The 15,276-nt window shown below is 41.1% G+C and overlaps 1 protein-coding gene across 9 annotated transcripts in view; it reads right to left on the reverse strand.

Moving 5' to 3' along the window:
- LOC106852385 (CAP-Gly domain-containing linker protein 1) overlaps positions 1-15,276 on the reverse strand; it is a 61,067-nt gene that overhangs the window by 20,871 nt on the left and 24,920 nt on the right. For 5 of the 9 annotated variants that reach the window (XM_088175983.1, XM_088175975.1, XM_088175976.1 and 2 more), the window contains exons 5-15: positions 14,365-14,581; positions 11,359-11,556; positions 10,897-11,000; positions 10,301-10,361; positions 9,211-9,243; positions 5,705-5,809; positions 3,501-4,445; positions 2,254-2,370; positions 1,302-1,359; positions 986-1,069; positions 225-381 (exon numbers count right to left, since the gene is read on the reverse strand). In XM_088175983.1, coding sequence (XP_088032109.1) covers positions 225-381; positions 986-1,069; positions 1,302-1,359; positions 2,254-2,370; positions 3,501-4,445; positions 5,705-5,809; positions 9,211-9,243; positions 10,301-10,361; positions 10,897-11,000; positions 11,359-11,556; positions 14,365-14,581 — 2,079 coding nt within the window. The remainder of the gene's footprint in view (positions 1-224; positions 382-985; positions 1,070-1,301; positions 1,360-2,253; positions 2,371-3,500; positions 4,446-5,704; positions 5,810-9,210; positions 9,244-10,300; positions 10,362-10,896; positions 11,001-11,358; positions 11,557-14,364; positions 14,582-15,276) is intronic. The other 4 variants (XM_088175979.1, XM_088175978.1, XM_088175977.1 and 1 more) reach the window with 3 other exon arrangements.

Consider the following 15,276-nt stretch of genomic DNA (forward strand, 5'->3'; position numbering starts at 1 on the left):
AAGCACATTATATAAGAATTTTGGAATTATCAGTGTTGGATGCTCCTCAAATCACTCCCAGGAGACTGTTTGGATTGATTTAGCTTGCTAGAATAAGCTCACTTGTCATATCAATGTGACACTCAGGAGCATCTTGTTCAGATATTTACAGAAAAATAAAATGAGAATTTTTGAGTGTAGGAGTGGAGATTTGATGTGACAATGCTCTGACAGTGATGAAATACCTTTCTTTTAACCTCAGCTCATCATTCATTCTTGTCAGCTGGGCAGAGCTGTCTCCTGATGACTTCATGATCTCTGCAATGTCATTTTCAAGTTTGGCTTTTGCTTCCATCAGCTGCTGCTCCCTCTCTTCTCTCTCCCTCAGCTTCCTCTCCATCTCTGAGCAAAACAAAGGAGGTTAAGCTGTACATTTCAGAGGAAGGGTATGCAAAGAACAGCTAGAGAACTGTAAAGAACTAAAACCAGCAATACTGATGGCTCCAGACCTCACTGATTGCCCCTTTAAAATGAAAAATGATGATTGATTGAACTGGTAACTGCAGCAAAAGGTTAAGGACTCTTCAGAACAGCAAGGAGCAGCTGCTCATGAGCCCTTTGTTTCAGAAGGGATTCACTTCAGGCCACGAGATGTTGGTACAAGTTCTGCTGTCTCAGAGGGGAAGGAAGCAATGGAGGAAGAGACCTGCAGGACTTGGAGGTGAAAGAACTCATCAGCAGAAAATCAACAAGGAAGGCAACACCAAGCTAGAGTGAAGAAAGTCCTCAGGCCAGGGCAGGCACTGCCAGGGGCAAGGGCAGCCCTTGGGATCACATCTGTGAGCCAAGAGCCAGGCAAGGCTGGCTGAGGGCACAGGTCCTGCCTGGCTTCCCTCTGCACAGAGATGCACAAGGAGAAAGGCACAGCAAAGCCCCCTGCAGCCTACAGGAGCCAGAGCACCAAGCTGCTGCCTTTCCAGAACATTCCATTTCATCCCCTCCTTACCAGTCAAACTAGACTTGAGCTGCTCCAGTTCTGAAGACATGAGTGCAAACTGCTCTTCTTTTTGGTTCAGCTTTTTCACCGTTTCTAGGCAAGCAAAATTTGGAAAACAAAGTTAGTAACTACTTAAACACAGACAATTCCACCGACTTGCAAGGTATGTTACCCTTCAGAGAGGCTACAAATAATCCTGTCCTTTCCACAGCCACTGAAACTGCTGTACCATCAACTATGAGCTTCAAAGTGTTTAAAAAATCCATTTTGTTGGCATTTAATTTCTGCAGCTTTTTAATTTTCTGTTTATTTTAGTAGCACATACCTTGCATAGCTTGTTGAACATTCTCTGCTTCATCAGCTGCATTAGTAAACTTTTCTTTCTGAAAAAATGATAAAAACTTAAGGTAAGGCTCGGTGGTAACAGCACAGTTCAACCACTGAATTTGTATTTGGTATTTTTTATGTACAAGTAGAACAGTCTGTTCCTATCATAAACTCATCTCAATTTTTTGAGTTACAGCTTAAGATCTTCCCTTGCTTTGGCTGCAAATCCCTCAACCTTTAAAGCAACTCCTGCATCAGCTGCCACAGAGCCCAGGATAGGAAAGAAGAATTTGGGGTTTCTATCCCTGCTGCTCCCAGGCTGCACAGGGGACAGCTGCAGCCCTGTGAGCCACCTCCTACCAGTGTTCTCCAGTTCTACCAGCAGGAATCAATGCCACACCATGAAGAAAAGGGAAGATTTTCAGGAAAGCAAGTGAGGCTCTTCCACCAAGTTTGAATATTTACTATTGGCCATGGAAAGACCAAAAATGCCATTGTTTTGTTACTAATGCCAGTGTAGCTCCTAAGGGAAACCCCACTAAACAACATAGTATTTAGAAATTTATTTAAATGAGAAATGTCTTTTAAAACCTTTTATAAGAAGTGTGTAGCAAGCATTAATTGGTACAACAGCTACAATAAAGGGCCATTAAGTGTTCCTTAATGAGCAGTCTAAATTTAAACTGCTGCTGCTTTTGATTTGGTTTAATTTTATCTGCAATCCATAAATAGATGAGTTCTATTTAGACAAAACACCTGATTTACACAGGACTGAAATGCTCTTTTTATTCTAAGACAGATCCCTTTAGCCATGAACCCTTCCCATTTTTTCCATGAGTAAAACACCTTTGGAAGGCTTTGCTCAGAGCTGATCCACAGATTTCCATTACACTCTCACCATGAAACCCAAAATCCAAAGAGGAAAGTCAAAATTTTTGGGTATTACTCACCAAAACTTGAAGTTCCTTTTCCAAAGAATCTTTAACTTGATTTACTGCACTCAAGTTTTTCTCAAGGTCAAGAAGCTTTTGCTCTTTGCCCTGCAGTTCTTTGGCCAGATTACTGGCCTAACAAAGGTGATGAAATGGAGTAAAATAAAATGACAAACATGAATGAAAAATTAGGAAAATTAAAAGGTGAATCTGAAAGAAATAACTGCAATATTAAAATCACTCTAAGATGAAAAATTGAAAAAAAAAAGAAGAAAAAACCATGATGGATTAACTGAGTGAAGCTGATTTCCACTATGATTACATACATCACAGCACTAATTGCATCTTGGAACAGATTTGAAATCATTAAAACTTAGTTCTTCTGGTATTAATTGTGAATACATTATTTTATGGCAGACATTTTTGAATACACTCACAATTTCCAAGTTCCAGCATTAGTTCAATCAGTAGTTTTGGTTCTTTATGGTTTTCATTTTTTGAACTGATTGATTTGTGCTTCAATTGGCTGATCAGATCAATCCACACACACGGGGAGGGAAGGGCTCTACCACACCCAGGGGCAGTGCAGAAACCCAGTGTGGCCTCAAAAAGAGTCAAAGATAAAACCCTGGTATCTTGGAACCACCTGTGAAGAGTTTAGGAAAGTTTTTTCCTCTTATTTTCCCACTATTCTTCACTACCACCAGCTTTACAACCATCAGAGGTGTTTCATCCAAACCTGAGGAAAATCCTGTATCAAGGGCTGTGAAACAGTGCCAAAAACATCCCTGCAGAACCTGGGCTTAAAGAAAAGTTCCACCAGGATTTTTTGTGCTTTCTTTTGTTTTAAAAGCCTCTTCCATCACCTTGTCAGAGGAGGGGAAAGGTAATGAAGGAAATATTTCCCCACTGAGTCCCAAGTCCCCTTGTCTATCCCCAAAGGTTAAAGCCTTTGGATGTGTGGATCCTTCTCCCAGACAAGCCAACAAAGTAACTTTTCCATAACAGATTTCAGCACAGACATGCCCAAATCTGCAGCAAGGAAGTGCAGAAAGAATTTTTTCCTTTTGCTTATTGGTGCAGGTGGAGCAGCAGAAACCTGCTGAGACACGAGTCAGCTCCTCTAAACCTCCTCAGAAGGTCCCAAGATACACATTCAGTAAAACTTGTTTTTTTTCTGTGATGTATTTCCTATAGCAAATTAAAACAGTACAAATGCAAAATAAAAGCAAAAGAAAACTAAAAGGATGGATGTTGATACAAACCTGGCTAATTCCATCACCCTTTTCAGTCTCTAAAGTCTGAATTTGTTTCTCAGCTGCCTCAAGCTGCTTGCTAAGTTTCTCGATTTCCAATTTACCTTCAGAATTGGCTTTCTCAAGTGCAGCAAGGTCCAAAAGCTTTTCTTCAGCAGCTTTGATCTGTGGTGTAAGACTATCAATAACTTTGGTTTGTTCATTGTACTTGGCTTGCAGTACCTCTAGCTCCTTTACCTTTATCTCAGCTTCCTGCAATTTGTTTAAAGTGTCTTCCATTTCTACTAGATGCTGATCTTCCACACTTTCCAGTTTGGTCTTCAGGCTTTCCAGGTTTTGCTCTTTCTCCTCCGTGACTGCCACCAGTTTTGCTTTCAGCGACTCGATCTCTTTCAAGTGATGAGATCTCTCATTTTCCTGCTTCAGTTTTAAATTTGCCATTTCATTCTCATAGTCTAACTTCATCTTCTCAATCTGAGTCTTTAACTCTGCAAATTCTGCTGTCTGAGCCCCAACACCTTTGCTGAAAGAAACTTTCAGCTCTTCCATTGCTTGCTGATGGGAGGCAATTGCAGATTCCAGCTTGGACTTCCACAGCTCTATCACGTCGGAATTCTCCTTGTTGGCGTGGTCAAGCTTGCTTTTCAAGGATTCATTTTCTTTTGCTATTCTCTCATTTGAAGCTGAAAGGGCCTTGATCTCTTTCTGCAAGGCTTCCTCACTAAGGCCAAACTTCTCTTTCAGCGAGTTCACCTCGTTCTGATGTTCTTTGCCAGCTGCTGCCATTTTTTCTTGCAGAGAACTGATTTCTTGTAGCAAGGAGAGAGAAGTGTCCACGTCATCGATGTGTTTGCTGGAGTCCAACCTCCCTCGGAGCTCAGCCACCTCCTTCACCCTCAGTGCCAGGTCCCTCTCCAGCTCCATGATCCGGGACTTTTCTGACACTGTGGCCACCTATGATCAACAGCATTTTGAGAAAAGGAGAATTAGAAAAGATACATTTCATACAAAGACACTCAGGCCTTGCTGAAAAGCTTCCACCGAGCGTTGCAAATTGCTTCAAAAAGGGAAAAATGTCCACAGTTCATATGACAAACATCTTCTATTGTCTATAAACACTGCATTTATTAAAATTTGTTCTTCTGGTATTAACTAGAAATAGTTTGCTAAAAAACTTAGAAACCACCCTGATGGGTATTATCAATGATTAACAAAATGTTCCTCAGAACCATTTTAAGGCAGACTGGAAAAGAATGGAGAACCTCGAAGTCTTTACTGAAATAATTCCTTCCAAATTCATCTCACACCAGCTACAAGACTGTCAGAGAAAATGACAAACCCATTTTGAACTGATAAATCCTCTGAAATCCTATCTATACCTGCTCCATTCTCTCTGAAGTGTCCTCACACTATCTGAGCTTTTCACTGACTGTTGGAGCAATTTTTGCTACAGCAAAGCTCCCAGAATTAATTCTAATTAGGCAGTTACTGCTTTGACCTGGAAAAGATATTACTTGCCCGCAATTGCTCTTTAGAAGTACTTATTATATCTTAAATTGTTGGTTTTCTATTCATCCTGGGTTTTTTATTCATCCCACCTGACCTTCAAGAAAATCCCCACGTGTGAGCATAAATATATGGGTGTGTGTATATATATTTAAGAATTGACATCTGCTGAACTTCTGATTTGGTGCAAAGTATGTCAGTAATAATCTGACAGCAGCATTATTACTAATTACTGAGATATCCATTAAAATAATCTATCATTGGTGGAAAAAAGAGCTAAAAAGCCACTGCAAACCATGATTTAGCAAAGCAAGTAGTGCAGCAGCTACTGAAGAGCTCAGAAACCAAGCTCCAAATACTCAGTTTGTGTTAAAAGGACTGGCACGTTCAATCTTAGGTTTTTTGGGTTTAATGAACTCTGCTAATTCCTTTCTGTCACTTTTGGATCCAAGGATTACTTTTGCAGTGTGAAGACATCTTACCTGAGTTCTTGAACGAGTCACACGTCCAGGCACACATACACACCCCACGGAAGCTCAAAATTAATCTAATTTTTTTTTTTTTTTTTTTTTTTTTTACAGCGTTCCAGCTTTGGCTACGGCAGGAGCAAGGACCTGTTCCAGCACGTGTCACCCCCAGCACTGTGCCATCAGAAATCTTCCACAACACAGATCAGGCTCGTTATTCAAACAGGGAAAAACCATTACCCTAGTGTCTTCTAACTCTCTCTGGAGTTTGTCAGCTTTGGTCTTTTCAAAGAGCAGGCTCTGTTCAAGCTCCTTAATGCGGGCATGCTCCAGTTTGGTCTGCGTCTGTTAGTGGAGAGGGAGAGGAAGAGAACACAACGGTGCCACCATCACATGCCAGCACAAGAGGAGGAGCCACATGCAGGCCGTGCTGCCAGAGCCTTCTAACAGGTGAGCAGAGAGGATGCAAGGGGAGGGGGGAGGAAATGGGCAGGGAAATCTATGGATGAGGAGGATGGGCTTGAAGGTGTCAATGGATGGGCGTGTACAAATGAAATCAAACGTGTAAAATAAATAAATGAATGAACGAATGAATAGCAAACGGAGGAATGTGAATAAAAACAGTTTCATGCAGCTGAGTAGAAGTTATTTATCAGTACATGAAGTTTTGAGCACAAATTAGAATAGTTATGTCAAAAATATATATTTGTGCATATATATCTCTTCCTGTTCTAAAAGGATGGTAAATCCCTCTCCTTGGCATCCCACTACCTTTTTCCTTTTGTGTGTTTGGCTGATTTTATTAAAAAAATACCTATTAACAAGGGGACAAAAATTCTCCACTGAAGCTCATGTGACAACTCAAAACTTTAACTTTCTTTTTTTTATAGTAGCTGTCTCTAAGTCTCAGCCATAAAAATGCCTCTGGCCAAGATGTGGGAACATGAAGCCTCCTCTGTCACTATGGTTTGAATAATCTGAAGAGAAATAGAAAGAGAATGGCTGTCTGTAACTCCAAAACTCTCCTCTTTTTTCCCCCCTTCTCCTCTTTTACAAAGGAAGCAAGCAACAAGATTCCTCAAAACCAAATAAAAAAGTGAATCAGCCTGGTTGCTCTGCAGTTACTGATGGCTAAGTATATTGAAGAATATGTGGAAGTAAGAAAAAAGTAAGAGCTTTGGAATTCTAACAGGTTCCTAAAGAGAAGCAGGACACAGATGAACCCAAGTGAGCAGGTACCTCCTGCCTTTTGCTTACAAACAGAATTTTTAGCAAGAACACAGAATATTTGATATCCAGATACTCCCTGGGGCCTGAAAGAGAGCCTGAAGTTTGGGAGAAGCAGGGGAAGTCCAGCAGGTAATTCAAACCTGACCTGCACCTCTGAAGTAGGGAAGAGAAAAAAATAAAAGAAGAGTATAAAGATGAGGATGAGCTTTTTGTCTGCTTCTCCAAACACAGAATTCCTTCTGGCAGCAGCAAGTTCTTCCTTCCCAAAAGCATCCAGACATCCAAGGGGGTTAATTTTTTAAACAGATGAAAATAGTTGGCTGTGTTACTGTGGAGTTCCTTGGTGTCCACAAACACTTAGAAGCTGCTCCTGAGGTTTGCTGATGTTTTATTCTGTGGCAGGTCTGTTTCTCTCTCAGTGGAAGATCTTCAGGATGTAACAGGCAAAAATGCTCCACAAGAACACAGATTCTTTTTCCTGCCCATAGCCTTTGAAAATGGAATTAAGTATTCTAAGGGAAATAATAAGTGGCTACAATTTCTCTCTGACACAAGTCAGTATTAGTGTTGATCCACAACCAGATTGTAAGTCTGAAAAACAATCTGCTTTAAAAGCTGGAAATTCAAACTTTACTAGCTCTAATTCATCAAGGGGATCTATTAAAACCCAAGAAATCCCAAACCTAATGTAACCTCATGGTTATAGAATTTCCCCGTGTGCCTTTGGAATTTGCAACCTTAAGGTTTTTTTATGCTACATAAAACCCAAACTCTTTGATCATTAATTTTATAGACAGTGCTTTACTGCTCCAAAGATCAGACAGATCATCACTGATTATTGGGTTATTTAAAATCCTGTCTCTTATATACTACAAAGGCAAGTAAATTAAAATCCTGCCAAAATGGAAATAAAAGACTAAAAAAGAATACTCCAGAGATCTTTGCTTGACACCTTTTTCCCCATTTAGAGCATGAGATTATCTTTAATCAAATAATCTGATTTCCAAGGGAGATTCCAGATTCCTTGAGGTGAAAATCACTGCAAAATTTTGAACTGTTCAAATTTCTCTCCTGATGATGTAGAGAAATTCTTACTGATTTATGGTTCTCTTTGAGGAAACCCAGAACACAGTGAACTGAGAAGAGAGAGTACCCCAAAACCAAGAAAACAATTTGATTCTAAACCTTAACTTGGATGGAAAAGAAAAGCAGGAAAGAAAAAAACAGACAACAAAGCCAAAGGAATCATCATCCTCTTATCCAGAGCTTCACAACTGGGGAAGTGATGTGGAAATGGGATTCTTACTCTGCCTTGAACCTCCAAGAATTCCACCCAAACTTTGGAGCTGGACATCAGCCTTTTCCAGCATTTGTGTGTGCTGGTTATTCTTTCACTCCAGAATAAACCTCCCTATGACATTCTTCATCAAACTGGGAAATTGTGCTGAGGCCACAAATCCTGACAGTCAGTTCTAGGATGGGGCAGGACCCCCTCCAGTCCCCTCATGCTGGGGACAATCACAGGACATCACTGAGATCAGGGAGTGTCAGCCTGGAAACTCTCCTCTGGAGAGTGAAGATGCCCATTTTTAATGGAAAAATCAGAACAAGGAAGTCAGGAGAAAAGATGGGATCAAAGAAGGAGTGCACAAAACAAGAGAAAGGAAGGGCACATGCAGATTTATTTCTCACAAAGCATCAGCCTGATGGGGACACTGGAGGAGACTCAGACCCTGAGGGATCTCTGCCAAGGGAACCCCTAAGGATGCACAGCAGAATCAAGTTCTAGTCCTGAGAACTTCCTGTCTTGGCTGGGGAGGAGAGGAGCAGCAGAGGAGGCAGCCTGGGATAAATTTACCTTTAAAATTCCACTATTCTGAGCAGGGGATGCAAGAAGGCTCCTTAAACATCTCCCAAGGCCATTTCTGTTCTCAAGTAACACATTTTTCCTATATAATTTGAAGAGGAGCTACATGAAGATACAGCAAAATCAGACAGCTTTGCACAGTAATTGTTCAGATGGTTTTAATCATCTCTCCCCTTAGCATTTCATACAGAAGAAAGGAAACCAAATATGGGGAGATGAAGAACAGACAGATTAATTCCCTCAGAAAAATTGTCATCTATTGAACAGCAGCAGGATCTCATAGGAGAGCAGGCAGGATTTTGTGAAGACAACAGATAAAATCCTACATTTAAATGAAGGTCACTTCAGGATGTTGGTCACTCATGTTCTCCAAGCTCCTGGACTCTTCAGGAATTGAACTGCAAAGGTTTTGACCCTAAAGAATTCTAATGGCACACTGGCCCTGTCTGCAGCTCATGGCCATTACCACGTTTAGTCATTACACACATTCTTTCCAAGAAATGTTGTAATTGCTCTGGAAGCAACATGCACACAAATACCAGAGTCAATGTCTCAATAACAGATTATGCAGTTAGTGAATCAGTATAAGCATTTTCTGCACACAATCTGTTAACATGGGATGTCTCTGCACATTGAAGTGCCCTCTTACATTGTCTGGGTCTTCCGAAATCTGCCTCTTTTGCTATCAGTAAAATTAAAAACAAACAAACAAACAAAAATGTTTCACCTACAGACTCAGCACTACCATTCCAACACAAACAACAGGAGACATTTCATCAGCTTGAATTCAGTTTAAACCCCCAAGTTATGCAGCTTGACAAACCACATTCTTTAGGATGGTTTGCCATGATTATCAATTGATTTAACAGAAAATAAAAAACTAAAGTATTTCCATGGATTAAACAATAAAAGGAGCATTCTATGAAGAGTCTAGACAGGTATCTTAAAATGAATGGAAGACTAAAATAAAAGAAATGTTATATGAAATGAGTATTTTTCATAAGGCTAGCACTTCAATCACAAATGTTTTATAGCAACACAGTTAACTAAGTTTGTACTTTATGCTGTGCAACAAGTTCCAGTATCTTTCTGATTAGACAACAGAGTAGAGCAACTAAAAGTATCTTGCTTATTAACTGGAATTTTGGGATAAAAACTGGCAGTGCTCAAATACCTGAGAGCAATCCTTCCCTAAATATTTTCTATTCTGATTGTGCAGTAACACACTGTGCTGTAGCCCAACATCACAATAATATAAACAATAGATTAAAAGTTGCACACATGAATTGCTATTTAGATTTTTATGTGCAAACTCTCAGGACAAAACACTCTCCATTAATCAACCTTTCCTAAGGGAAGCACAGGAATTACTCAAGAAACTGATCAAACAGGACAAGTCCTCAATATTAATTTTCAAAGGTATAAATATTAACTTGCAATTTTGTAACTTTAAAACTATTTTTTTTTCTTAGTCATTACTTTTAACAGCAAAAGGTAGAATTTTCTATGAATTAATTTAATTTCTCTGAATAACTACAGCTGTTCTATAGCACAGCCTTTGCTAAAGTGTGCAACTGAATTTGGGGTGCAATCCTGCAATTTTGGGACAATTTGCTTACTAAAGGACTGCAGAAATGGGTATCATTTTTATGTGCTTGGACCAGGATTGCATCTTTTAATGATTCCTGCCTTTCTATGCCCTCCTGGATATGCTGTTTACAAAGCTGGAGATATTTTACCTCTAGGTCTCCTTTGGTAATGGATTCTTCTTCCACACGGAACTGAAGGTCTTCAACTTTCCTGTGGGGACAACTCATTAAAATTCAGGTAATTTTGGAAGAAAATGCTTTCAAGTTCATTTTTCAGTGGAAATCAGAATGACAGTGACAACATTCCCATTGCAGCAGGAAACTGCCAGGAACATTAAGGAGAAATGGCTCACAGGAAGCATCAGAGGGAGGGAAAAGTGCTGTTCTTAAAACACTACCAGTGCCAAAGCAAGGCATCACTGCTCCTGCAGCTCTGAAGAGGGTATTTTGTATTAAAACCCTTTAAATCCTCATTGATTCTCTCCTTTTTTCACCCTTCTGCATTATCTGAGAAGAGATGACCTAAATCAGCAGTTTGATCTCACATTCTATATATTCTACCATTCATGCAGGAAACAATCAGAAATTCAGGACACATCCAAAATGTCCACAGGCCTTCAAGATGTCACAATTGCATGGAAACCCCAGCACTGAGAGACATGTCTGGAGTCAGGATGAACAGCAAGATGCACAAGGGGAGCACAAGAAGAACATTAATTACATTAATGAGGACAGGTTGGGGTTACCTTTTCTCTTCCTCAAGCTGATTGAGGAGCTCCACTTTCTCCCTGTCAGCTGCCTCCACCATAGCTCGGAGCTGGTCCATTTTTGCCTCCATCTCCAGCACATGCTAATCAGGAAGAGGAATAAAACCAAAATTTACTAAGCTGGGAAATACAGGAATTTTTTTCCAAATTATGTACCTGTACCTCAGTAACCACAGTTTGGTGAAGTGATGGGCCAAGTGACAGGAATGCTGTCAAATATGGACATGATCAAAGACTGCAGTGAAGTTCAATAAAAACGAGTTCAATTCAGCAGATCTGGTATCTCATCAAGCCAAAGATCCCACAAGGGAGATCTCCCAGGTATGGATTATTTTACTCTTAGCACACCACCTCTTGCTGCCAGCCCTTTTCAATAAGAAAAGCCCATTTTGGAGGTTACCCCCACGTGCTGACCCTGTTTCAGAACAGTAACTCTCTTACCCGGTCGTGCCCATCGCGGACCAGAGCCAATTCCTGCTCTATCTCCCCAACGTGACTCGTTGCTTTTGCAACTTCTGCCCTCTCCAGGTCCCTTTCTGCCAGGAGCTGCTCAATGTGCTGCTGCTTCTCCTTCAGGGCCTCCTGGAGGGCTGTGGTGCCCGAAATTTTTCTTGCATACCGGGAAGAGGTTTCTGTCAACTTCACAAAATAAATGCGTTAAAAAAATCATTCTGTACCAAGAGAAAGAAAACAGGGCTGTAGTGAGTATCTCCAGACTCCACAGACACAGGGTTAGTAAAGCAAATGCTGTCTGTGACCTACTGTACCTTCTCCTTTTACACTTAAATGAGTTCATTTTCCAGAATTTAACAGTGGCCAACACTGTGTGGTCAGAGCCCTGCAAGGAGCAGCAGCCAGAGGAAGAGGCAGGAGGGATGAAGTGAAAATAAAAGGCCTCAGTTGAAGGTGTAGACTCACACAAAGGCTGGTTCAGGATGTTCCTAAGCACCTTTTTGCATTAAAAAAAAGAAAGGCAGCTTTCTAGCAAGCCAGAAACATTTTGTCTCTAGTTACCAGGTCGTTATCTTGGGTCACCAGCAACAGTCCAACACTTCCAAACTCTCCATGAAAAGCTTTGGGAACTCCCACCAGCATCTGGCACCTCTACCACGGCAAAACCAGCCAGGATAAAGAGCATTTACCTTGACCTAAAGTCAGCCTTACAGCTAAAACCTTGTGAAGAACAACTGGTATCTGGCTAAAATATATGTTTCTATCACTTGGAATTAAATTACTTCTGGAAAAAAAAATCTGAAATATTAAGCTTCAATAATGCAGATTAAAATTAACCAGGAGAATTGTGGCTAAAATGAATTCAGGTTTTCCTTGACCTTGCATCATCTCTGCCCTACTGGATGGAATCAGGGAAAATTCAGTATGGCCCTACCAGCTACACCCTCACAAGTTCCTGAGCTAGCAGGGAAAGTAATTAAATTAAAATTATGAAGTGAGCAATAGGTGTGAAAACAGGAAAAACTGAACAACAACAAAAAAAATCCAGTGCTGTTCATAACACCTAACTTCAACAGCTGAGAAATTTGCTGAAGTATTAAATGAGGATGACAGCTCAGTTAGTTTTTAAAAAAAACCCAAATCACAAAGACTTGTTGTATCCTTCAGCTCTGTCCAATCACCCAAAACCAAGAGCATGATCCTTCCAGAGATCAAAACATTGAACAGCTGCCTCAGCTCCTGCCAGCCTGGATCCTACCCTGCACACTCTGCAATCCACTGCCAGTGACTGGCAAGGCACCAGACAGAATCAACCACCTTCACTCTGATGTTTAATTGGTTGTTTCACACCCTCCCAGTTTCCAGAAGAAATCTCATTCCAGCGTGTTTTGCTTTCTAACAGTTTTAGGTCTCCAAATCACCATTCAATCCCAACTGCAAAACAAATCCAAAACTCTTCAGAGAAACATCAGCTTCCTTCATACTCAGAAATAAACACCACTTGTATCAGACAGCCCCTTAAATCACAGGATCACCTACTCTGACACCTGCTTTTATTACACAGGAAAAAGAAAATAGAAACAGCCCTGAACAACTGAGCAGTCAATGTAAGAGTCCAGAAATTCCCAGTAAAGTTTTAGTTTTCCTAGAAACTGAAGCATGAAAAGTCTGCTGGGTCAAAACTGATTACAGGAAATCTCGTTTCCCCAGCAGCTTAACTTTTAAAGAAAAAGTCTCAGAATTATTTGGACAATCCTGTTAACTTGGATGGCCACCAAATATTCACACACTGCCTGAGAAAAAAAGTTGGAAGAAAGCTGGAATTTTAATTCCAGAAATAACGGATTACAGCAGCTTTGTATTTTATGGCCTAAATCATGCAAAATCCCTGGGACACAACAAAATAAGCAAATACATTTTAGACATTCACAAGGTGTAACTTGGGGGATCACAGCACATGGAATAAAGCATTGGGCTCAGTGTGTTAGTGCAGTGATCCCAAACTAGAGGGCACTCTGCAGCTGCAAGTGCAACTTCCAGAATGGATTAAGTAATGAAGTCCCACTGTTTGTGCCAAATAAAAATCCTTTTTGTGGTCAGGTATTAACCCTGGTGCCCTGACCGACTGCTGACCTCTGTTAATCTGCTTCAGTCCTGCAGGACCAGGGCGAGTCACCTCTCTGGACACCTGCTGGTCAGTGGGACAGTGGGACAGGGAACCTGTTCCACATCACTGGGAGTCACTTCTTCCTAATTAGATCTATCTATGGACTGTGGTTTAAAAATAAAAGGAAAAAACTAGGGTGACTGTGTAAAAATCCAATTATTTCTATGTTTTCAATTGCCATAAAAGAGACTGCTCAAAATTCAGCCTTCCCAGATTTCTGTTTTACTGCTGTAACCCAAGATTAGGACATTTATGTAACAGAGCAACTTCAAAAGAATCCATAGTAAGTGTATTAGGTGGAATTAGTACTGTGTTAGATTTCACCTGAGCCACTGCACTTGGCAACACTCAGCCTTTATGAATTCATAGGATTAAAACCAAACCTAAAAGAAAGAGGCTTCTTGTCAGCAGAGACTTGGAAATTGCTCCTGCTGCATTTCTCAGCTGACTCATCTCTTGAACGGCAAAAGGAAATTTTGAACATTTTAACCAACGTGAAGCTTCCTGCTTAAATAAAACGAGTAGCTTCAGTGCACACCAGATCCTCAGAAAATGAATTAAACGGAGAGAAATTTGTGTGTGTCCTAAGCCCCTTTCTTATTGCAATCACTCTGTTAGCCCGAATTAAATATTCAAACATTCAGCTGCTCTCCAGGGCTAGCTAAGATTTCCTTCCTTCGTGCATGCTTTGAATGAAGAAAAGCACCACGAAACGTGTTCTGCCCACGATCTTTGCTCTAGGCTGGGCTCAGCCGAGCCGAGCCGAGCCGAGCCGAGCCGGGCCGGGCCGGGGTGGGGCTGCCAAGGGGAAGGAAAAAGCAGCTTACGAGTCCTGTGCGGCTGGGCTTGCTGCTTACGGAGGAGGCCACGGAGCTCAGCGAGCTCAGGGAAGAGGCGCTGGGGCTGCGTTTCAGCGCCGTGGGCGTGGGCAGCACCTTGCGCACGGCGGGCTTGGCTTTGGCCGGCGTGGTGGAGGGAAAGCCGATCTTGGTCACTTTGTGCACCGGGGCGAACAGGCCGTACTTGGGCTGGCACTGGAAATACCTGCCGAGGGAAAAGGCAGAGGAGGAGAGCAGGAGTTAATGTCTTTTCACGGAGGGTTCTAGAGCAGGAGGATGGAAGGGTTAAAGGGGCTCGTCCACGTTGAACTGCAAATTGTGTTTAACATCAGATTTGGAAATGGGACTTTGAGAGGCTGGAACAGCACGGTCACATCTTCAGATCACATCAGCATGATCAGGCTTTAGAAATTCAGAGTTAACACTACAGCTCTAGTGCCTAAAAAATTTCCATTCAGATTCAGTTTTATATCCATAGCTTTCCCTTTCATCACATTCCTCTGAGCTGCCAACAGATGTGATGGCTGAGAGTTAAAAATAGAAATCAGATTTTAATTAAATCAAGTAGTTTTATATTTTATTAAATACATACCATTTATGCATATTTGATGATACAGAACATATATCTTTGGTTAAATATAGACAAAAGCCACTTATAATTTTAAGCTGTGATCACCTATGTTAAGGTGAGACAATCCTTGTAAAACCTCTTTTTAATGAGGTAAAAGATTATTCCTTATGGCAAATGAGAATGAAAGTTAAATTGTGATGTGAATTAATGTCTTCTGACTGAGACTTACTGGAGGGAGCAGCTACACTGCTCTCAGTCTCTACTAGGAGGCAGCTGCTGGCACAGGAGCTTCCAGCTCCTGGGATACTGGAAGATTTCCCTTAAGTACA

The sequence above is a fragment of the Sturnus vulgaris genome, chromosome 19, assembly GCF_052056855.1.
Source record: "Sturnus vulgaris isolate bStuVul1 chromosome 19, bStuVul1.hap1, whole genome shotgun sequence".
In the NCBI taxonomy this organism is placed as follows: Eukaryota; Metazoa; Chordata; class Aves; order Passeriformes; family Sturnidae; genus Sturnus; species Sturnus vulgaris.